A 24,511-nucleotide genomic window follows, 5' to 3' on the forward strand; every position below is an offset into this window, starting at 1 on the left:
CTTACTGTGTGTAGATGGAGTATAAGGACACTGTACCTTACTGTGTGTAGATGGAGTATAAGTACACTGTACCTTACTGTGTGTAGATGGAGTATAAGGACAATGTACCTTACTGTGTGTAGATGGAGTATAAGGACACTGTACCTTACTGTGTGTGTAGATGGAGTATAGGGACACTGTACCTTACTGTGTGTAGTTGGAGTATAAGGACACTGTACCTTATTGTTTGTAGATGGAGTATAATGACACTGTACCTTACTGTGTATATAGATGGAGTATAAGGACACTGTACCTTACTGTGTATATAGATGGAGTATAAGGACACTGTACCTTACTGTGTATGTAGATGGAGTATAAGGACACTCTACCTTAATGTGTATGTAGATGGAGTATACAGACACTGTATCTTACTGTGTGTAGATGGAGTATAAGGACACTGTACCTTACTGTGTATATAGATGGAGTATAAGGACAGTGTACCTTACTGTGTATATAGATGGAGTATGAGGACACTGTACCTTACTGTGTGTAGATGGAGTATAAGTACACTGTACCTTACTGTGTGTAGATGGAGTATAAGGACACTGTACCTTTTTGTGTGTGTAGATGGAGTATAAGGACACTGTACCTTACTGTGTGTAGTTGGAGTATAAGGACACTGTACCTTACAGTGTGTGTAGATGGAGTATGAGGACAATGTACCTTACACTGTGTGTAGATGGAGTATAAGGACACTGTACCTTACTGTGTATATAGATGGAGTATAAGGACACTGTACCTTACTGTGTATGTAGATGGAGTATAAGGACACTCTACCTTAATGTGTATGTAGATGGAGTATACGGACACTGTACCTTACTGTGTGTAGATGGAGTATCAGGACACTGTACCTTACTGTGTGTGTAGATGGAGTACAAGAACACTGTACCTTACTGTGTGTAGATGAAGTAAAATGATAATGTACCTTACTGTGTGTAGATGGAGTATAAGGACACTGTACCTTACTGTGTGTAGGTGGAGTATAAGGACACTGTACCTTACAGTGTATGTAGATGGATAATAAGGACACTGTTCCTGACTGTGTGTAGATGGAGTATAAGTACACTGTACCTTACTGTGTGTGTAGATGGAGTATAAGGACACTGTACCTTACTGTGTGTAGATGGAGTATAAGCACACGGTCCCTTACTGTGTGTAGATGGAGTATGAGGACACTGTGTCTTACTGTGTGTGTATATGGAGTATGAGGACACTGTGTCTTACTGTATGTAGATGGAGTATAAGGACACTGTTCCTTACTGTTTATGTAGATGGAGTATAAGGACACTGTACCTTAAAGTGTGTAGATGAAGTATAAGGACACTGTACCTTACTGTGTGTAGATGGAGTATAAGGACACTGTACATTAATGTGTGTAGATGGAGTATAAGGACACTGTACCTTACTGTGTGTAGATGGAGTATAAGGACACTGTACCTTACTGTGTGTGTAGATGGAGTATAGGGACACTGTACCTTACTGTGTGTAGTTCGAGTATAAGGACACTGTACCTTACAGTGTGTGTAGATGGAGTATAATGACATTGTACCTTAATGTGTATGTAGATGGAGTATACAGACACTGTATCTTACTGTGTGTAGATGGAGTATAAGGACACTGTACCTTACTGTGTATATAGATGGAGTATAAGGACAGTGTACCTTACTGTGTATATAGATGGAGTATGAGGACACTGTACCTTACTGTGTGTAGATGGAGTATAAGTACACTGTACCTTACTGTGTGTAGATGGAGTATAAGGACAATGTACCTTACTGTGTGTAGATGGAGTATAAGGACACTGTACCTTTTTGTGTGTGTAGATGGAGTATAAGGACACTGTACCTTACTGTGTGTAGATGGAGTATAAGGACACTGTACCTTACTGTGTATATAGATGGAGTATAAGGACACTGTACCTTACTGTGTATGTAGATGGAGTATAAGGACACTCTACCTTAATGTGTATGTAGATGGAGTATACGGACACTGTACCTTACTGTGTGTAGATGGTATATCAGGACACTGTACCTTACTGTGTGTGTAGATGGAGTACAAGAACACTGTACCTTACTGTGTGTAGATGAAGTAAAATGATAATGTACCTTACTGTGTGTAGATGGAGTATAAGGACACTGTACCTTACTGTGTGTAGGTGGAGTATAAGGACACTGTACCTTACAGTGTATGTAGATGGATAATAAGGACACTGTTCCTGACTGTGTGTAGATGGAGTATAAGCACACGGTCCCTTACTGTGTGTAGATGGAGTATGAGGACACTGTGTCTTACTGTGTGTGTATATGGAGTATGAGGACACTGTGTCTTACTGTATGTAGATGGAGTATAAGGACACTGTTCCTTACTGTTTATGTAGATGGAGTATAAGGACACTGTACCTTAAAGTGTGTAGATGAAGTATAAGGACACTGTACCTTACTGTGTGTAGATGGAGTATAAGGACACTGTACATTAATGTGTGTAGATGGAGTATAAGGACACTGTACCTTACTGTGTGTAGATGGAGTATAAGGACACTGTACCTTACTGTGTGTGTAGATGGAGTATAGGGACACTGTACCTTACTGTGTGTAGTTGGAGTATAAGGACACTGTACCTTACAGTGTGTGTAGATGGAGTATAATGACACTGTACCTTACTGTGTGTAGATGGAGTATAAGGACACTGTACCTTACTGTGTGTGTAGATGGAGTATAATGACACTGTACCTTACTGTGTGTAGATGGAGTATAAGTACACTGTACCTTACTGTGTGTAGATGGAGTATCAGGACACTGTACCTTACTGTGTGTAGATGGAGTATAAGGACACTGTACCTTACTGTGTGTGGAGATAGAGTATAAGGACACAGTACCTTACTGTGTGTAGATGGAGTATAAGGACACTCTACCTTACTGTGTGTAGATGGAGTATAAGTACACTGTACCTTACTGTGTGTAGATGGAGTATAAGGACACTGTACCTTACTGTGTGTAGATGGAGTATAAGTACACTGTACCTTACTGTGTGTAGATGGAGTATAAGGACAATGTACCTTACTGTGTGTAGATGGAGTATAAGGACACTGTACGTTACTGTGTGTGTAGATGGAGTATAGGGACACTGTACCTTACTGTGTGTAGTTGGAGTATAAGGACACTGTACCTTATTGTTTGTAGATGGAGTATAATGACACTGTACCTTACTGTGTATATAGATGGAGTATAAGGACACTGTACCTTACTGTGTATATAGATGGAGTATAAGGACACTGTACCTTACTGTGTGTAGATGGAGTATAAGGACACTGTACCTTACTGTGTATATAGATGGAGTATAAGGACAGTGTACCTTACTGTGTATATAGATGGAGTATGAGGACACTGTACCTTACTGTGTGTAGATGGAGTATAAGTACACTGTACCTTACTGTGTGTAGATGGAGTATAAGGACAATGTACCTTACTGTGTGTAGATGGAGTATAAGGACACTGTACCTTTTTGTGTGTGTAGATGGAGTATAAGGACACTGTACCTTACTGTGTGTAGATGGAGTATAAGGACACTGTACCTTACTGTGTATATAGATGGAGTATAAGGACAGTGTACCTTACTGTGTATATAGATGGAGTATGAGGACACTGTACCTTACTGTGTGTAGATGGAGTATAAGTACACTGTACCTTACTGTGTGTAGATGGAGTATAAGGACAATGTACCTTACTGTGTGTAGATGGAGTATAAGGACACTGTACCTTTTTGTGTGTGTAGATGGAGTATAAGGACACTGTACCTTACTGTGTGTAGATGGAGTATAAGGACACTGTACCTTACTGTGTATATAGATGGAGTATAAGGACACTGTACCTTACTGTGTATGTAGATGGAGTATAAGGACACTCTACCTTAATGTGTATGTAGATGGAGTATACGGACACTGTACCTTACTGTGTGTAGATGGAGTATCAGGACACTGTACCTTACTGTGTGTGTAGATGGAGTACAAGAACACTGTACCTTACTGTGTGTAGATGAAGTAAAATGATAATGTACCTTACTGTGTGTAGATGGAGTATAAGGACACTGTACCTTACTGTGTGTAGGTGGAGTATAAGGACACTGTACCTTACAGTGTATGTAGATGGATAATAAGGACACTGTTCCTGACTGTGTGTAGATGGAGTATAAGTACACTGTACCTTACTGTGTGTGTAGATGGAGTATAAGGACACTGTACCTTACTGTGTGTAGATGGAGTATAAGCACACGGTCCCTTACTGTGTGTAGATGGAGTATGAGGACACTGTGTCTTACTGTGTGTGTATATGGAGTATGAGGACACTGTGTCTTACTGTATGTAGATGGAGTATAAGGACACTGTTCCTTACTGTTTATGTAGATGGAGTATAAGGACACTGTACCTTAAAGTGTGTAGATGAAGTATAAGGACACTGTACCTTACTGTGTGTAGATGGAGTATAAGGACACTGTACATTAATGTGTGTAGATGGAGTATAAGGACACTGTACCTTACTGTGTGTAGATGGAGTATAAGGACACTGTACCTTACTGTGTGTGTAGATGGAGTATAGGGACACTGTACCTTACTGTGTGTAGTTGGAGTATAAGGACACTGTACCTTACAGTGTGTGTAGATGGAGTATAATGACACTGTACCTTACTGTGTGTAGATGGAGTATAAGGACACTGTACCTTACTGTGTGTGTAGATGGAGTATAATGACACTGTACCTTACTGTGTGTAGATGGAGTATAAGTACACTGTACCTTACTGTGTGTAGATGGAGTATCAGGACACTGTACCTTACTGTGTGTAGATGGAGTATAAGGACACTGTACCTTACTGTGTGTGGAGATAGAGTATAAGGACACAGTACCTTACTGTGTGTAGATGGAGTATAAGGACACTCTACCTTACTGTGTGTAGATGGAGTATAAGTACACTGTACCTTACTGTGTGTAGATGGAGTATAAGGACACTGTACCTTACTGTGTGTAGATGGAGTATAAGTACACTGTACCTTACTGTGTGTAGATGGAGTATAAGGACAATGTACCTTACTGTGTGTAGATGGAGTATAAGGACACTGTACGTTACTGTGTGTGTAGATGGAGTATAGGGACACTGTACCTTACTGTGTGTAGTTGGAGTATAAGGACACTGTACCTTATTGTTTGTAGATGGAGTATAATGACACTGTACCTTACTGTGTATATAGATGGAGTATAAGGACACTGTACCTTACTGTGTATATAGATGGAGTATAAGGACACTGTACCTTACTGTGTATGTAGATGGAGTATAAGGACACTCTACCTTAATGTGTATGTAGATGGAGTATACAGACACTGTATCTTACTGTGTGTAGATGGAGTATAAGGACACTGTACCTTACTGTGTATATAGATGGAGTATAAGGACAGTGTACCTTACTGTGTATATAGATGGAGTATGAGGACACTGTACCTTACTGTGTGTAGATGGAGTATAAGTACACTGTACCTTACTGTGTGTAGATGGAGTATAAGGACAATGTACCTTACTGTGTGTAGATGGAGTATAAGGACACTGTACCTTTTTGTGTGTGTAGATGGAGTATAAGGACACTGTACCTTACTGTGTGTAGTTGGAGTATAAGGACACTGTACCTTACAGTGTGTGTAGATGGAGTATGAGGACAATGTACCTTACAGTGTGTGTAGATGGAGTATAAGGACACTGTACCTTACTGTGTATATAGATGGAGTATAAGGACACTGTACATTACTGTGTATATAGATGGAGTATAAGGACACTGTACCTTACTGTGTATGTAGATGGAGTATAAGGACACTCTACCTTAATGTGTATGTAGATGGAGTATACGGACACTGTAGCTTACTGTGTGTAGATGGAGTATAAGGACACTGTACCTTACTGTGTATATAGATGGAGTATAAGGACAGTGTACCTTACTGTGTATATAGATGGAGTATGAGGACACTGTACCTTACTGTGTGTGTAGATGGAGTATAAGGACACTGTACTTTAATGTGTGTGTAGATGGAGTATTTTGAAAACGTATACTTAATTGTTTGAAACTGGAACGTTTTAATACATATGAGGCACGTCTTACCTTGCTTCAGAGTAGTCTATTAGATCTCCTCTCTTTCTACATTTCTAACGGATATTTTCATCTCTGTCACATGAAACCACTCGCATTTGCAGCGCGCTTTTGACAACAGTGTTTTCCCGTTAATTGCATTATGGAACGAACATTGGCTCATAGTCTACTGCCTTGTGCTCATTGCTGTGCTAATTAAGTGAAGAAATAATAGTTTATCAACATTTTAAGCTAAACGTTCTTATCTGTTGCATCAGACTCAATGCTTAAAACAAAAACAAATTATGTAGTCTAGGCCTACCGGTTCTATGAATGTGTGATCGTCCCTCAACTGTGCCAGAGTCTGTTTGGAATAGGCCATTTCTTTCTCGACAAGCTGACCAATAGAATAGGCAGCCTAGACTTTTCTACTATAGTAGATATAAATAGTTTAGTGATTTTGCTGTTTGTTACTCGTCTTGCTAGCTGAGGAAATGTCAATGTGGACAGATGCAAGTGTTCAAAATGCACATCAGAATTTGAAAAGAAGGACCGCACATTGTTGCATCCTGGACATGCATGTTCTGTTAATATGAATTACCATATTCTTAATGTGATTTCTGTCATTCTGAGCACCGTGGGCAGACGACCTAATCAGGTTACGCACCCAATGCATATGGGTCCGGTAAATTTCTCAAATGTCCCGTAAATTAAAATGTTGCCGGTCAACACTAAAGGAAACACTGCTGTGTGCGTAGATGCAGTAAGTGTTTATGGACACCATACCTTACTGTGTGCGTAGATGGCGGAGCCCAGTAGTTTCCAGGTGCCTCCACGGCGGTCCATGCGGAGCATGCGCAGAATCTGCAGGAAGCGAAGACTGCGCAGGGACGTGGCAAGCACATTGCCTTGGTTACGCACAGCAACCACCGGAACAGAGGCAATCAGCACAAAAATGTCTACCAGATAGAAATTGAAAAGACAAAACATCAAAAATGAGATTAAATTCATAAACCAATGATCAATTTGTATAACCTAGGGACGGTTTCCCAGACAGATTAAGCCTAGTGTAGAATCTCTATTGAACATGCTTTTTAGTCTAGGACTAGACTTAATCTGTGTCCGGGAAACCAGCCCATAGTTGTATATTTAGCTGATAAGTCTACAATATCAGCCAGATATAAAGAATGCTGTGTGAGAGGACGATTGTGTTTTGAAAAGTCATGGGTCGTGTTCGTTAGGGCACGCAACAGCGGAAAATGTTGTAAAACCTTTTGCATTTGAGCATTTCTTATTGGACAAGTCCAGGTAGTCCCAGCCAGGTTGTCCCTGTTCCAGTCCATTTCCTTTTTGGTGCCTAATGAACACAACTCTGGATGTAGTGCCAACAGGTTGCTCTGGGTTAGTCCTCCTTTGACAGGGAATATCTGTATTTACTATTTAAAGACATGGCTGTTTAGTAGTATATTTTAGTAATTAGCTAAAGGGTTTCGTCCACTGTACGTCGGATTCAGTCTTTTACGATTATAACATGTCACACTGTGCAGTGTGACCAAATTAAAGTCTTGATATCAACCTGGCCAGATTGTACAATTTGCTTCAGTTCTGTCGTCACATTCTGCAGTTGGCTTGAGAGGCTACGTTAACTTCAGCGGGATATTTGATATGCGTATGTGCCAGCACCAGCAGCGCAAGCCTCTCTCTATACTTACAGTATTTGAAGTGAGTTCGGAAAAACTTAAAGCATGCATCTTAGAAATAGTTTTCAAATACAAACTTTATATGTCGAACTCAGAATCAAATAGGCTTACCAAAAATAACATGGTCGCTGTGGTAGAGCATTTATTTTGATTGGCGATTTTGTGCATGTATCAAAATCCCATTAGGTAGCCTGATTTCAGATGTGTCATGTACTTATTTGGCAGACCTAGACCCTGTCACACTGAACGAGCCAAGATGTCCGACAATCATTTACGACCTAAGAATATGCCCACGAGGAAATGTTGTCTGGGATGGCAATATCGTGGCATAAGAGGGCTAAAATTGTACAGTCTGTGGGGGCCTTTATGGGATTTTGTAACAGTATTTTAAATTTGATTGAGTGTATATGCATTTTGTACTTAACTTTTCAGATATGGCCCTGACTAATAATGAATAATAAATAATAGTAATAGTAGTAAATAGTAATTATAATTATCTGCACTGCAAATAATCAAAGACTACAAATGAAACACATGCTAAATCTATGTTTCTTTGGATGAAGAGACTGCTGTGCTCTTAATATGGCTGTGTACTGGTACAACCAAAACGATTCTGTTCTTCCTCCATCCTACCTAAAATACATAATGGCTTGCGGGCGAATTTGAGCCGCCCCCTCCATCCTTTGTATCTGGAGCAACAGCCTGCCGACCATATTCTCAGCCCAAACTCTGTTCCGAAGACAAATATGGTGGATGTTTCCTGAGAAAGTCAAACAAGACAAATAGAATACATTTAGGAAAGATTTCACATCAAATTGTGCTATTATTATGCATTAGCACATTTGTATTTATTATTGTTGCAATTGGACCCAATATTAAAATGTGATGTATTTATGATGTATGTATTTCAATATTGGACTTTTGTGCATTTATTTACAAGAAAAATCTTCAAACTTACCAATATAACAAGCCAATGGCCGGAGGCCATTTCGTGTTCTTTGAAAGTTGTTAGTATGGCCAATATCAAACATCCCAGCACAATCAAAAATCTGTAAAGAGAGAAAACTAGAACAGTTCACAACAGATTCACGAGATTGTATGGCCAGCCATTTGACACCAAAGGTAGCCCATGTGCTGTAATAAGAAAGTATGCTTCATTAGTAAATGGAATTGTATTTTTATTAACAATAATTGTCATCAGTGAACTCAGTTTGAGACAGTATTTCATCCAACCTTTTTGCCATATTGTAATCACAAAGTCATGCCACTAGGGGGACTTAAATCCTTTCTAATGTGTGGGTTATAGTCCTCCAAGAATACCAAGAGATCTCTGCTTTACATATCCCCTAAATAAACAAACAAAATTCACACCCCATTTGACAACAAAATGTAAATTTTATCTAAAATGTTTTAAACAATTGTAAACAGACTTTATCATCTCATTAACTGACTCTCCTCTTTAGAGAACTCGAGCACATTTTCAAATGATATACACAACTGAGATACACACAGAGAGGATACTCTTATAAACATTTCCTTAGAAAACCACTTTATTTGGAAATTCTATAACACATTTGTAGATATTAATTATTCAGGCCTGTAGGTATGCTGATTTGAAACTTTGCCTGGATCCCAACTGGATTGGTCCATTTCACTTCTCTCTTCTTTTGTTGAAATTGTAAAGTGAAACACTACAATTCAGTTTGGATCTAGGCTAATGCTGACTGATGGCTCAGTGAGGGGTTAGAAGTTGTCACTCCCGGATGCCTGCTAACAGGATATGGTCTATAAAGTACAGGCTGTGTGCCAAACAGAGCCATCAATCAGGTAAGTGTCTGAGCCCCTAATGGCAACCTATTTCCTATGTAGTGCACTACATTTGGCCAGGGCTCTACAAAGCGAATAGGGTGCCATTTGGGACGCAACCACTGTGTACAGTTCTAACTACCTTCAGTCAGGAAGTGTTGCTAAGGTAGCCCCCAGTGTTTCTCTATCAATTACCAGGGGAACCCGTACAGGAGGTGCACTTGTTCATTCTAGCACAGCACTAACACACCTGAGTCAACTGATCAACTAGTTCCTGCCCAGTACCTCCAAGGTAACTAGGTCCTGGTTTATAATCCTGGAGGTGTAGTCAACCCTATTCATATATACAGTGCATTCGGAAAGTATTCATTTGAGAGGCACACGGCGATGCGGTTCGGAGCTCAATTTAGCCTCTGGAGGCTCCGTAATTGCTTCACACCATCCATACAGTGCCTCCGACCACATTTTAGGATCATGCATAAATTGTCTCTTATGCTAAGCTAACTGTTCAGTGCTGCAGGGCTGGGAAGTGTAAGTGTAGCTTTATATGCTAAGCTATGTATGGGGCAGACGCCATAAAACCCACAATGCCTGTGCACTAGAAAAGAGCATGGTTTAATTCAATTTCAAAGTAGTTGTTTTTCTCACCCACTTAGCCTAATCCACTTAAATTTGGTTTTGAGACTTGATGGAATGGTTAAAACGAGGGATGTGACAAATTGACAATTTTGCTTAATGTTTAAAAACAGCCATTTTGTATATGTCAATTACAATTTACAATGCAGAATAATGGTCCTATTACCTATGTATGACCACTAGGGCTGGGCAATGAAGTTATATCTACCGCAACCCTTTACAGACATAGAACGCAGCTACAGTAACATGTCAATAGCGACAATTGATAACTTTTCAGACAATTAAAAAGTGCCGCATCAGGTCTGTACCTCTAACATTTTCTGTATTTTTTCCCTGACAACAATAAACGTAGCTGATTGATGTGCTTCTGTGTTGTGTTTTATGGTATGGTAGCTAGATGTGTTTTATTTATACTAAATATCTTAACACACTTTAAAGTACTTTTTTAGGAGAGAGTGGTCTGCTCGCAGGCAAACAGGCTGCACGCATGACAAAAGCTAACTTTGAGGGTTGTGAAACAGGACTTGAAAACACGTGCTAAGCTAACGTGCTAAGTTAACAAGGATAGCGACTTACAGTAGTGTACACACTGAGCCTGCTAATGAATAAATGTTGCCTTCACAAGACTTTGTAGAAGTAATAATCGACAAAAGTCACAAAAACGGCTGTTAACTGTGATGTGGGAACTTCAGTTTGCAGTTTTCAGTATGTTGTTGACTTGCCTTTTATGACACTTGAGCAGTGCACTTTAGACAGCTCTGATCCAAAATGGAGTCCTCACAAAGGGATGCCTTTGAGAGTTTCTTCCTGCCTAATTATCTAATGCTCAGCACTTTCCCCCAGTTTCCAGACACTAAATCATTCATGGGCCTTTTTGTTGCCATTAGGCTGCGTCGACACCTCTGATAAGTTCTGAAGCGCAACATCATAACAGCATTTCAATGGCAGCCCAAACAGAGAGTGAGTAATTTGCTAGTCTTTATTGACTCTTGAGTGGTTATGTGTTCTGAGTCATACACAATGCAAACTTTTTGCACCCAGAACCAAATCTTGTGTGCAGCTACTTGATTGATTGGAAGGTGTTCAACTCTGAACTGGGGGAAGTGGCTGGAAACAGCAAAACATCCACCAATCACCAGCCTCCCCTTCTGAAAAGTCCACCTGTGTTTCCAATCCTTTGCAGTGAAAATCCCCATCTCCACTTCAAGCACCATCCCCACAAATTAATAATTTGTCAAAAGAATCAGAAATGCTATACCAGAACACGTAGTGTGCAGATTCCCCTTTTATGTATCCCCCAAGCTAACGGGAACCTGTAAGGACAAGTCAACCAAAGGACATTGTTTATTCATTGCAGACCTGGTTATGTCAATGTTAGGTCAATAGAATACAGTAGATACAGATCTATCAAGTAAAGATGAATGGGGTTTAACTATAAGCAGGGCTCTAGACTAACTTGATTTGATCGCACCAATTTTTCGCAGCTGCGCAGCGATAATGACCTGACCTGTGTCCCATAATGTACCTGCATTCCATACAGAACCAGGCTAATAATGACTAGCCATCTTTTAAATTAGCATTGCCTTGCAGGGCTTGACATTCAGTTAAATTTGCCAGTTGCACACCAGGCCAGTGTCAACTGAAAGCTACTGGCTCGAATGAAAAGAATACTGGCCCGGGAAAGCGGATGATGTGCACATAATTTAAATGTTATCTTTAATTTGCGGGCTGAGCAAGTAGCCTATAGCCTATAATGACCTACCCTCCATACACAAATAATTACATTTCAACTTGACAATATCATATTTACATTGATTGTTTGGAGAGAAAAAATGTATCCTATGCGCAATTTCAAAAAGGGTGTTATTGTTAGCGATTTTGAACAGTCACTTTACAGTTGTAGGTCCCTATAAAATCTGTTTTATCTTTTGGTAAATTCCGATATTTTCCTGGATTAATTTGTCCTAGTTTATTCAGGTTTTCACTCTCAAAATCACACTTTGTTATATAAAAATGTATAAAGTTGGATGTTCTATGCCCACAACAATGCTTAAACCACATCAGGAGAACACTTATGAAGTCTGGGAATAATAATAATACAAAAAGATTGCCTAGCTAGAGACTGTTGTGTTTGGCTAGTGGATGTTTTTGTACTGTATAATGTACAGTGTAGGAAACATGTTATGACAGAGTTTGCTAAATAAATGGCCCGTGATTGACACAAACCATTATGATATCATTCTTCCAGGTAGGCCTACTTTGCAGTCAACATTTAATTGGGAAGGTTTTTTGGGAAAGCCTTTAGAAATGTTTATTCAAACAGCGCATGATGACTGAATTACAAAGGTCACCCCAGCGACCAATTAAAAATTGGTGTCACACTGCCAAGACAAAGGGTCGCAAATGCAAGTGTTGTAGTCACAGTTTTGAGCCCTGTATAATATTTGTTTTGCTTACAACAGTTTGTTCAATAAGGCACAACCAGCAGTGTCAATGTCTAATGGGATTGCCTCATAAATATAGAGTGAAATCAAAGAGTTGACCACTAAAACAATAGAAAATGGCAGCCTCATCAAATGCAGTATACTTAGGATTCACAGGTGTTCAGTTCAATGCGCTTGTCATTGAATTGAAATTCAACATTTAAAAAGGGTTTCACTTAAACCTTGCCATTTTCACATCATGTACGCAAATAGCATGATATGCCACACTGGACTCAACTGTTGATTAGACTCAAATGTCAAGGATGAAGAATGTAGTTGTACTTTCAAATTTACATAATACCTTGGTATTGACTTTGGGACAAATCCTAACTCGAGTTTTGACATAACTCCCAATTCACACAAAACCCTGAGTAACACTCGCATGGGAAGAAGCACAAAGGCACAAATATGAACTCTCAGTTCTTCACACTTTCTGCTATTTGTTAGATTATTGCCTGATTGGAAGCCAAGTTAGACCCATACTGCACACTGGAGGCTTCCATTGTAACGCTCCATTACCGCCATGTTAGCTAAATAAATGAGGTGTGCAATCCAATCTCTGAGGTGATTGGCAATCATAGGATTCTTACAAGGGGCCTACCCTGTTTGAAAATACATCTGGAGAGAACAAGAAAATCAATTTCAGTGTGAAACGCAATGCCAACTGGCTGCAAAGGGAGGATTCGGTTTCTTCCCAATGGCTCCGGCAAAGCAGTAAAAGTAATAGGCCATTTGTGTGAGATATTTGACAAAAGATGGACTGTAAAATCATTCAAAAAAATCCAAAATCTTTTTGTATTGATATTTTATTTAGGAAAGGTGGAGATGGATGAGGGAGCAGATGAAGTAAAGCGAAATCAACAGTCTCTGGGAAGCACAGACTGTTAAAAATCTTGACTGCCTCAATAAAAAAATATGTCTAGTACCATTGCAACTAACATTAACTTTTATAATATCAACTCAACTTGATCTCAACTCGACCTATGGAGTTGACATGACATACACTATATATAAAAAAATTATGTGGACACCCATTCAAATTAGTGCATTCGGCTATTTCAGCCACACCCGTAGCTGACAGGTGTATACAATCGAGCACACAGCCATGCGATCTCCATAGACAAACATTGGCAGTAGAATGGTATTACTGAAGAGCTCTGTGACTTTCATCGTGGCATCGTCATAGGAGGCCACCTTTCCAACAAGTCAGTTCGTCAAATTTCTGCCTTTCAAAGCCAGGTCCATACAGAAATGGTTTGTCGAGATTGGTGTGGAAGAACTTCACTGGCCTGCATAGAGCCCTGACCTCAACCCCATCGAACACCTTTGGGATGAATTGGAACGGCGACTGCGAGCCAGGCCTAATCGCCAAACATCAGTGCCCGACCTCACTAATGCTCTTGTGGCTGAATGGAAGCAAGTCCCCGCAGCAATGTTCCAACATCTAGTGGAAAGCCTCCCCAGAAAAGTAGAGGCTGTTATAGCAGCAAATGGGGGACCAACTCCATATTAATGCCCATGGCGCCGGAGGGGATTGCTGCCGTTTTATGGGCTCTTAACCAACCGTGGTATTTTGTTAGTTTTTTCGCAGTGTTTGTAACTTATTTTGTACATAATGTTGCTGCTACCGTCTCTTATGACCGAAAATAACTTATGGACTTCAGAACAGCGATTACTCACCTTGAACTGGATGAATAATTTTTATTTAATGAGTCGGACGAGAGGGATTTGCTCCAGACACCCGACAGGGCCCTCATCCCCATAATTTGCAGTAGAAAGAGACAGAGCTGTCGCAGAAGGAGATCGGGGTGCCTGGTAAGGAGCCGGTGACAAGTGGCTAATCTGCCTTTGCCATCGGTACAATTGGTCAACGTACAATCGCTTGATAATAAAGTGGACGAACTACAAGCACGTATATTCTACCAACGGGACATTAAAAACTGTAATATCTTATGTTTCACAGAGTCGTGGCTGAACGACGACATGATTAACATACAGCTGGCGGGTTAAACACTGTCTCGGCAGAATAGAACAGCAGCCTCTGGTAAGACAAGGGATGGCGGTCTATGTATATTTGTAAACAACAGCTGGTGCCTGATATCTGGTGCCCGATATCTCATGATAAGCTGCTGACCACACTATCTACCAAGAGACTTTTCATCTCTATTCTTCATAGCTGTCTATTTACCACCAGAAACCGATGCTGGCACTAAGACCGCACTCAATGAGCTTTATACGGCCATTAGCAAACAGGAAAACGCTCATCCAGAGGCGGCGCTCCTAGTGGCCGGGGACTTTAATGCAGGGAAACTTACATTAGTTTATACCTCATTTCTATCAGCATGTTAAATGTGCAATCAGAGGGAAAAAAAACTCCAGACCACCTTTACTCCACACACAGAGATGCATACAAAGCTCTCCCTCACCCTCCATTTGGCAAATCTGACCATAACTCTATCCTCCTGATTCCTGCCTACAAGCAAAAACTAAAGCAGGAAGCACCAGTGACTCGGTCATTAAAAAAGTGGTCAGATGAAGCAGATGCTAAGCTACAGGACTGTTTTGCTAGCACAGAGGAATATGTTCTGGGATTCTTCCGATGGCATTGAGGAGTACACCACATCAGTAACTGGCTTCATCAATAAGTGCATCGATGAAGTCGTCCCCAAAGCGACTGTACGTACATACCCCAACCAGAAGCCATGGATTACAGGCAACATCCGCACTGAGCTAAAGGGTTGAGCTGCCAATTTCAAGGAGAGGGACTCTAACCCGGAGGCTTATGAGAAATCCCGCTATGCCTGACTCCGACACTCGTAGGATGTGGCAGGGCTTGCAAACTATTACAGACTACAAAGGGAAGCTCAGCCGCGAGCTGCCCAGTGACACGAGCCTACCAGACGAGCTAAATTACTTCTATGCTCGCTTCGAGGCTAGTAACACTGAAACACGCATGAGAGCATCAGCTGTTCCGGACGACTGTGTGATCATGCTCTTCGTAGCCGATGTGAGTAAGACCTTTAAACAGGTCAACATTCACAAGGCCGCAGGGCCAGATGGATTACCAGGATGTGTACTCCGAGCATGCGCTGACCAACTGGCAAGTGTCTTCACTGACATTTTCAACCTCTCCCTGTCTGAGTCTGTAATACCAACATGTTTCAAGCAGACCACGGTAGTCCCTGTGCCCAAGAACACTAAGGTAACCTGCCTAAATGACTACCGACCCGTAGCACTCATGTCTGTAGCCATGAAGTGCTTTGAAAGGCTGGTGATGGCTCACATCAACACCATTATCCCAGAAACCCTAGACCCAATCCAATTTGCATACCGCCCCAACAGATCCACAGATGATGCAATCTTTATTGCGCTCCACACTGCCATTTCACACCTGGACAAAAGGAACACCTATGTGAGAATGCTATTCATTGACTACAGCTCAGCATTCAACACCATAGTGCCCTTAAAGCTCATCACTAAGCTAAGAACCCTGGGACTAAACACCTCCCTCTGCAACTGGATCCTGGACTTCCAAACGGGCCGCCCCCAGGTGGTAAGGGCAGGTAACAACACATTCGCCACGCTGATCCTGAACACGGAGGCCCCTCAGGGGTGCGTGCTCAGTCCCCTCCTGTACTCCCTGTTCACTCATGACTGCATGGCCAGGCACGACTCCAACACCTTTGGTCCTCTGTAGCTCAGCTGGTAGAGCACGGCGCTTGTAACGCCAAGGTAGTGGGTTCGATCCCCGGGACCACCCATAAAAAAGAAAGAAAATTATGCACGCATGACTGTAAGTCGCTTTGGATAAAAGCGTCTGCTAAATGGCATATTATTATTAAGTTTGCCGATGACACAATAGTGGTAGGCCTGATCACGGACAACAATGAGACAGCCTATAGGGAGGAGTTCAGAGACCTGGCCGTGTGGTGCCAGGACAACTACTTCTCCCTCAATGTGATCAAGACAAAGGAGATGATTGTGGACTACAGAAAAAAGAAGAGGACCGAGCACGCCCCCATTCTCATCGACGGGGCTGTAGTGGAGCAGGTTGAGAGCTTCAAGTTCCTTGGTGTCCACATCACCAACAAATTAACATGGTCCAAGCACACCAAGACGGTCGTGAAGAGGGCACGACAAAACCTATTCCCCCTAAGGAGACTGAAAAGATTTGGCATGGGTCCTCATATCCTCAAAAAGGTTCTAGAGCTGCACCATCGAGAGCATCCTGACTGGTTGCATCACTGCCTGGTATGGCAACTGCTTGGCCTCCGACCGCAAGGCACTACAGAGGGTAGTGCGTACGGCCCAGTACATCATTGGGGCCAAGCTTCCTGCCATCCAGGACCTCTATACCAGGCAGTGTCAGAGGAAGGCCCTAAAAATTGTCAAAGACTCCAGCCACCCTAGTCATAGACTGTTCTCTCTGCTACCGCACGGCAAGCGGTACAGGAGCACCAAGTCTAGGTCCAAGAGGCTTCTAAACAGCTTCTACCCCCAAGCCATAAGACTCCTGAACATCTAATCAAATGGCTACCCAGACTTTTGTTAGCTACGCAGCACAGTCATCTTCTGATGAGAGGAAGCCAGAAATGTCTCTCCGAAAAGGCACTAACTCACCCACACGTGACCCATGTACTCCCAATTTGTTAGCTTTAAAGAAAATTCAGAAATAGCATAGAAATAGTACTGTATTGGGGTAATATTTGAGATGTATATTATTTGTACCTCACATACGACCCATAATATGACTATGCAATTATGACAAAGTTTATTAAAATGAATATCTGACTCCATAAAGATGGTTTAGCAATGTGGAAGAGACAGTAATAGAAAGGTAAAGAAAGCTCTGATAATGGATTCTAAATGCAAGTGTATTTAAAGGTAACACAACTAAGATATCCATATCATATTGAACCAGCCAACATCCTCTAGGAAGGGGGTCACATCTATGTGTGATGACCTGAGGGGGTGGGCTGGGTGCAACAGAGATAAGACAGCATTTCTGAGATGACAAATTAGATCCTTGTATACAGTGTTGTCAGAGTTCAATCTGTACAGATACAAGTTACCATATGTATGGCATCAAGAGTTATCCTCAGTGAACAAGTTTCAGTTAGAATAATACTATAGTATCCATGTTTGGTATCTATCACACATTCATTAGTCAGTCATCTGGATACTGTAGAGAGAGAGATACTGTATATTTTGGCCTCTTGACGGGGGAAGGGCGTACTGACCCTTAGGCATTGTCTTGGGCCATTTGCCATACGGCCGAAGGTGACAGAGAACACATAAATTAGGGTCAAGCCTACAGTACAAGATATTGTAACGAATCAATCCTCACTGTAATAAATTAGATACATCAAGAGTCAGAATTTAGACTACATGGTATTGAATCCTCTCCAATTAACCAAATGAACATCAATGAACATCAGATGTTGCACTCTCTCTCTCTCTCCCTCTCTCGAATACAATGCTTGTATAACTACAGCCAATATCCTAGCAGAGTGCTGGCATGGTACCAAGGTATTAGACTTGCATGGATTCTTCTGGGTTTGTGTGGTGTCTGGCGTGACATTCCCTTGAGAGGCTAAAGAGAGAACGGAATACAAAGTAGTACCCTCGCTGAAGCATAGTGATCTTTACAAATGTCGGACTCCAACACAAAAGCAATAGCTTCGGAAATATTCAGTATGTGGAGAAAATAAAAATGGCCAATTACATCATTATTCATTAGGGAAATGTGGCTATAATGTAATATACTGTGATGAGCTGTTGATGACCTATAATAGCACTCACACTCATAGTGTAAACACACACACACACACACACACACACAGTTTCTAAACTGATCAACTCAGATTAACTGACTATGAATGTACATTTCTGGAGGATGACGGCGGAGTTGGCTACATCAAAGGTCAACTTTCCATCCTGTGCCAACCTGTTGCTCTCTCTTTGGTGATGCATTTACATATCACTGCAATGTGGAAGCACCTTTTTCTGCCAGTCTCCCTTTCGGTGATCATCCCTCTGGGTACTCTTAACAACCAATTTACGGGGAAGATTCAATAAAAGGCTGCCGAATATGCTGTTCTGACAGTAAATTTGCTCTGTATTACCCACATAAAAAATACTGTAATACTGTACACTATGGTATAAATACTACAGTATTCACTGTATTGTTTTTGCGGCCTTTACTGTAGTATAATGTAGTATTTACACTTAACTATAGTATAAATACTGTAGTAAAAGAAAACTGTAGTATATACTACAGTAATTAATGTAGTGTTTCTGATGATACTGTAGTATTTACTGTAGTGTTTTTGCGGACTGTACAATACTGTAGTATTTACTGTAGTGTTTTTGCGGAGTGTAGTATACTGTAGTATTCACTCTAGTGTTTTTCGGACATTACTGTAGTATTTACTATAGTGTTTTTGTTTTATAATCGTTGACATAGAATTGGAGGCTTTTTCCTTCAGGAAAACTACTGTAGAAACACTGAATGTTAAAAAGACAAATTTTTCATAACCTGAAGGTTGGTAGGTGGGTCATTAGGTAGGACTGGGGTCTTAACAGATAGTTCAGAGCTTCTATTATTTTCTATAACCTGTAGGGAACACAATACAGTTGATGTCGGAAGTTTACATTCACTTAGGTTGGAGTCATTAAAATTCATTTTTCAACTACTCCACAAATTTCTTGTTAACAAACTATATGTTTGGCAAGTCGGTTAGGTAATCTACTTTGTGCATGACACAAGTAATTTTTCCAACAATTGTTTACAGCAAAATTATTTCACTGTATCACAATTCCAGTGGGTCAGAAGTTTACATACACTAAGTTGACTGTGCCTTTAAACTTCCAGAAAATGATGTCATGGCTTTAGAATCTTCTGATAGGCTAATTGACATCATTTGAGTCAATTGAAGGTGTACCTGTGGATGTATTTCAAGGCCTACCTTCAAACTCAGTGCCTCTTTGCTTGACATCATGGGAAAATCAAAAGAAATCAGCCAAGACCTCAGAAATAAAATGGTAGACCTCCACAAGTCTGGTTCATCCTTGGGAGCAATTTCCAAACACCTGAAGGTACCACGTTCATCTGTACAAACAATAGTATGCAAGTATAAACACCATGGGACCACGTAGTTGTCATACCGCTCAGGAATGAGATGCGTTCTGTCTCCTAGAGATGAACGTGCAGTGGTGTGAAAATTGCAAATCAATCTCAGAATAACAGCAAAGGACCTTGTGAAGATGCTGAAGGAAACAGGTACAAAAGTATCTATATCCACAGTAAAACGAGACCTATATCGACATAACCTGAAAGGCCGCTCAGCAAGGAAGAAGCCACTGCTCCAAAACCGCCATAAAAAAGACAGACTACGGTTTGCAACTGCACATGGGGACAAAGATCGTACTTTTTGGAGAAATGTCCTCTGGTCTGATGAAACAAAAATAGAACTGTTTGCCATAATGACCATCGTTATGTTTGGAGGAAAAAGGGGGGTGCTTGCAAGCCGAAGAACACCATCCCAACCGTGAAGCACGGGGGTGGCAGCATCATGATGTGGGGGTGCTTTGCTGCAGGAGGGACTGGTGCACTTTACAAAATAGATGGCATCATGACGAAGGAAAATTAGCTGGATATATTGAAGCAACATCTCAAGACATCTGTCAGGAAGTTAAAGCTTGGTCGCAAATGGGTCTTCCAAATGGACAATGACCCAAAGCATACTTCTAAAGTTGTGGCAAAATGGCTTAAGGACAACAAAGTCAAGGTATTGGAGTGGCCATCACAAAGCCCTGACCTCAATCCTATAGAAAATATGTGGGCAGAACTGAAAAAGCGTGTGCGAGCAAGGAGGCCTACAAACCTGACTCAGTTACACCAGCTCTGTCAGGAGGAATGGGCCAAAATTCACCCAACTTATTATGGGAAGCTTGTGGAAGGCTACCCAAAACAATGCTACCAAATACTAATTGAGTGTATGTAAACTTCTGACCCACTGGGAATGTGATGAAAGAAATAAAAGCTTAAATAAATCTCTCTACTATTATTCTTAAAATAACGTGGTGATCCTAACTGACCTACGACAGGGAATTTTTACTAGGATTAAATATCAGGAATTGAGATTAAATGTAGTTAGCTAAGGTGTTTGTAAACTTCTGACTTCAACTGTATATGGTCAATGGCATGTAGGTTTCTCATCTATGGGTGGCACAAATTGTGATATGGGGGAGGGGAATGGGCAGGGTATATGCAAATTAAATGCTTTACTATAGTTTTAAAAAAGTGTTTTTGCGGACATTCAACAGTATACTACAACATTCATTAGTAAGTACTACACATGATCAATGGATACTACAGTGTGTAGTATAGTATACTACAGTTTACTATATAATTCCATAGTAAGTATTGCAGTATTCTATAGTAAACTATAGTATGCAAACATCAAGGTAGAGGACACCGCAGTTCGCTGTTGTAACTGCATTCATTGTGACAAAACAAAATATTCATCTTTATTCATTTTCCGGAGAGAAAAGCTTTCTTTTTTTTTTAGCTTGGATATGGAGTGATATAAGTGCCACCAGAAATGTTATCTGAATTCAATTTCTTGTGCTAACGTAACACCATTTGTTATCTTCGTAGCCAGGAGGTTTGAGGCGGAAAACAAAACTTTTTGCCTTTTTCCACATTTTGTTACATTACAGCCTTATTCTAAAATTGATTAAATAAATGTTTTCCCTCAATCTACACACAATGCCCCATAATGACAAAGTGAAAACATGCAAATGTATTTAAAATAAAAAACCGAAATACCTTATTTACATAAGTATTCAGACCCTTTGCTATGAGACTCTAAATTGAGCTCAGGTGCATCCTGTTTCCATTGATAATCCTTGAGATGTTTCTACAACTTGATTGGAGTCCTCCTGTGGTAAATTCAATTGATTGGACATGATTTATAAAGGTCCCACAGTTGACAGTGCATGCCAGAGCAAAAACCAAGCCATGAGGTCGAAGGAATTGTCTGTAGAGCTCTGAGAAAGGAATGTGTCGAGGCACAGATCTGGGAAAGGGTACCAAAAAATGTCTGCAGCATTGAAGGTCCCCAAAAACACAGTGGCCTCCATCATTCTTATATGGAAGAAGTTTGGACCCACCATTACTCTTCATTGAGCTGGCCGCCCGGCCAAACTGAGCAATCGGGGGAGAAGGGCCTTGGTCAGGTAGGTGACCAAGAACCAGATGGTCACACTGACAGAGTTCCTCTGTGGAGATGGGAGAACCTTCCAGAAGGACAACCATCTCTGCAGCACTCCACCAATCAGGCCTTTATGGTAGAGTGGCCAGACGGAAGCCAATTCTCAGTAAAAGGCAAATGACAGCCCGCTTGGAGTTTGCCAAAAGGCACCTAAAGGACTCTCAGACCATGAAAAACAAGATTATCTTGTCTGATGAAACCAAGATTGAACTCTTTGGCCTGAATGCCAAGCGTCACGTCTGGAGGAAACCTGGCACCAGAGCCCGGACTTGAACCCGATCGAAAATCTCTGGAGAGACCTGAAAATAGCTGTGCAGCGACGCTCCCTATCCAACCTGACAGAGCTTCAGTGGATCTGCAGAGAAGAATGGGAGAAACTCCCCAAATACAGGTGTGCCAAGCTTGTAGCGTCATACCCAAGAAGACTTGATGCTGTAATCGCTGTCAAGGTGCTTCAACAAAATACTGAGTAAAGAAAATAATATATATAAATATATAAAAACCTGTTTTCGCTTTGTCATTATGGGGTATTGTGTGTAGATACATGAAGGGAAAAAACAATTTAATCAATTTTAGAACAAGGCTCTAACGTAACAAAATGTGGAAAAAGTCAAGGGGTCTGAATATTTTCCGAATGTACTGTATGACGGTATTTCATTTTTTTGAATAATAAGTTATAAATATTCATGACCCTAGGGTGGTAACACATCAATTATAAGTGATTTCAATGGGGCTTTCTCCATTGTGATTGTTTTATACTGTGCAATTAAACAAAAATAATTTTGAGCATGTTCATCAATTTCTGCATTTCCTGCACTTTTGTTATAATGTCTTGCCTATTTCCACACTTTGCCACACAGTGCTACATGGGCAAAACTCCTAGGCTTAGTTAAGTAGTGAACTGTTGGATTCATGGAAATAGAATGATTATTCTAATTCTATAATTGTTTGACATGACAATGAATGAATAAGCCAGGAAGGAATTATTGACAGGGTAGGAAACCAAGGTGTTGGTCAGTGTTTCCAGCTAGCCAGCTAACTAGCGATAAGCATTAGTGGCGAAAACAATTTATTTTAGCCAAAAGGCACAACTTGCTAAGAAAAGACAAACTAGCAGACAGTAAATCCACAAACTAATAGTGTAATTATAGAACAATTGTAGAAAGCAGCATCATTGTCAACATCTTGTTGCACCTACAGTGGGGAAAAAAAGTATTTAGTCAGCCACCAATTTTGCAAGTTCTCCCACTTAAAAAGATGAGAGAGGCCTGTAAATTTCATCATAGGTACACGTCAACTATGACAGACAAAATGAGGAAAAAAAATCCAGAAAATCATATTGTAGGATTTTTAATGAATTTAGGTGGAAAATAAGTATTTGGTCAATAACAAAAGTTTCTCAATACTGACACAGGTCAAACGTTTTCTGTAAGTCTTCACAAGGTTTTCACACACTGTTGCTAGTACTTTGGCCCATTCCTCCATGCAGATCTCCTCTAGAGCAGTGATGTTTTGGGGCTGTCGCTGGGCAACACGGACTTTCAACTCCCTCCAAAGATTTTCTATGGGGTTGAGATCTGGAGACTGGCTAGGCCACTCCAGGACCTTGAAATGCTTCTTACGAAGCCACTCCTTCGTTGCCCGGGCAGTGTGTTTGGGATCATTGTCATGCTGAAAGACCCAGCCACGTTTCATCTTCAATGCCCTTGTTGATGGAAGGAGGTTTTCACTCAAAATCTCACGATACATGGCCCCATTCATTCTTTCCTTTACACGGATCAGTCGTCCTGGTCCCTTTGCAGAAAAACAGCCCCAAAGCATGATGTTTCCACCCCCATGCTTCACAGTAGGTATGGTGTTCTTTGGATGCAACTCAGCATTCTTTGTCCTCCAAACACGACGAATTTGAGTTTTTACCAAAAAGTTATATTTTGGTTTCATCTGACCATATGACATTCTCCCAATCCTCTTCTGGATCATCCAAATGCACTCTAGCAAACTTCAGACGGGCCTGGACATGTACTGGCTTAAGCAGGGGGACACGTCTGGCACTGCAGGATTTGAGTCCCTGGCGGCGTAGTGTGTTACTGATGGTAGGCTTTGTTACTTTGGTCCCAGCTCTCTGCAGGTCATTCACTAGGTCCCCCCGTGTGGTTCTGGGATTTTTGCTCACCGTTCTTGTGATCATTTTGTCCCCACGGGATGAGATCTTGTGTGGAGCCCCAGATCGAGGGAGATTATCAGTGGTCTTGTATGTCTTCCATTTCCTAATAATTGCTCCCACAGTTGATTTCTTCAAACCAAGCTGCTTACCTATTGCAGATTCAGTCTTCCCAGCCTGGTGCAGGTCTACAATTTTGTTTCTGGTGTCCTTTGACAGCTCTTTGGTCTTGGCCATAGTGGAGTTTGGAGTGTGACTGTTTGAGGTTGTGGACAGGTGTCTTTTATACTAATAACAAGTTCAAA

The 24,511-nt window shown here is 41.0% G+C and overlaps 1 protein-coding gene across 1 annotated transcript in view; it reads right to left on the reverse strand.

The window, feature by feature from the left end:
- kcnq3 (potassium voltage-gated channel, KQT-like subfamily, member 3) overlaps positions 1–24,511 on the reverse strand; it is a gene marked incomplete at its 5' end in the record, with an annotated part of 182,856 nt that overhangs the window by 53,090 nt on the left and 105,255 nt on the right. Inside the window, 3 exons of the mRNA XM_084139317.1 lie at positions 6,929–7,101; positions 8,476–8,602; positions 8,801–8,891. Of these exons, the coding sequence (XP_083995443.1) occupies positions 6,929–7,101; positions 8,476–8,602; positions 8,801–8,891 (391 nt within the window). The remainder of the gene's footprint in view (positions 1–6,928; positions 7,102–8,475; positions 8,603–8,800; positions 8,892–24,511) is intronic.

Source organism: Coregonus lavaretus (assembly GCF_964263955.1).
Source record: "Coregonus lavaretus genome assembly, chromosome: 23".
Classification (NCBI taxonomy): Eukaryota; Metazoa; Chordata; class Actinopteri; order Salmoniformes; family Salmonidae; genus Coregonus; species Coregonus lavaretus.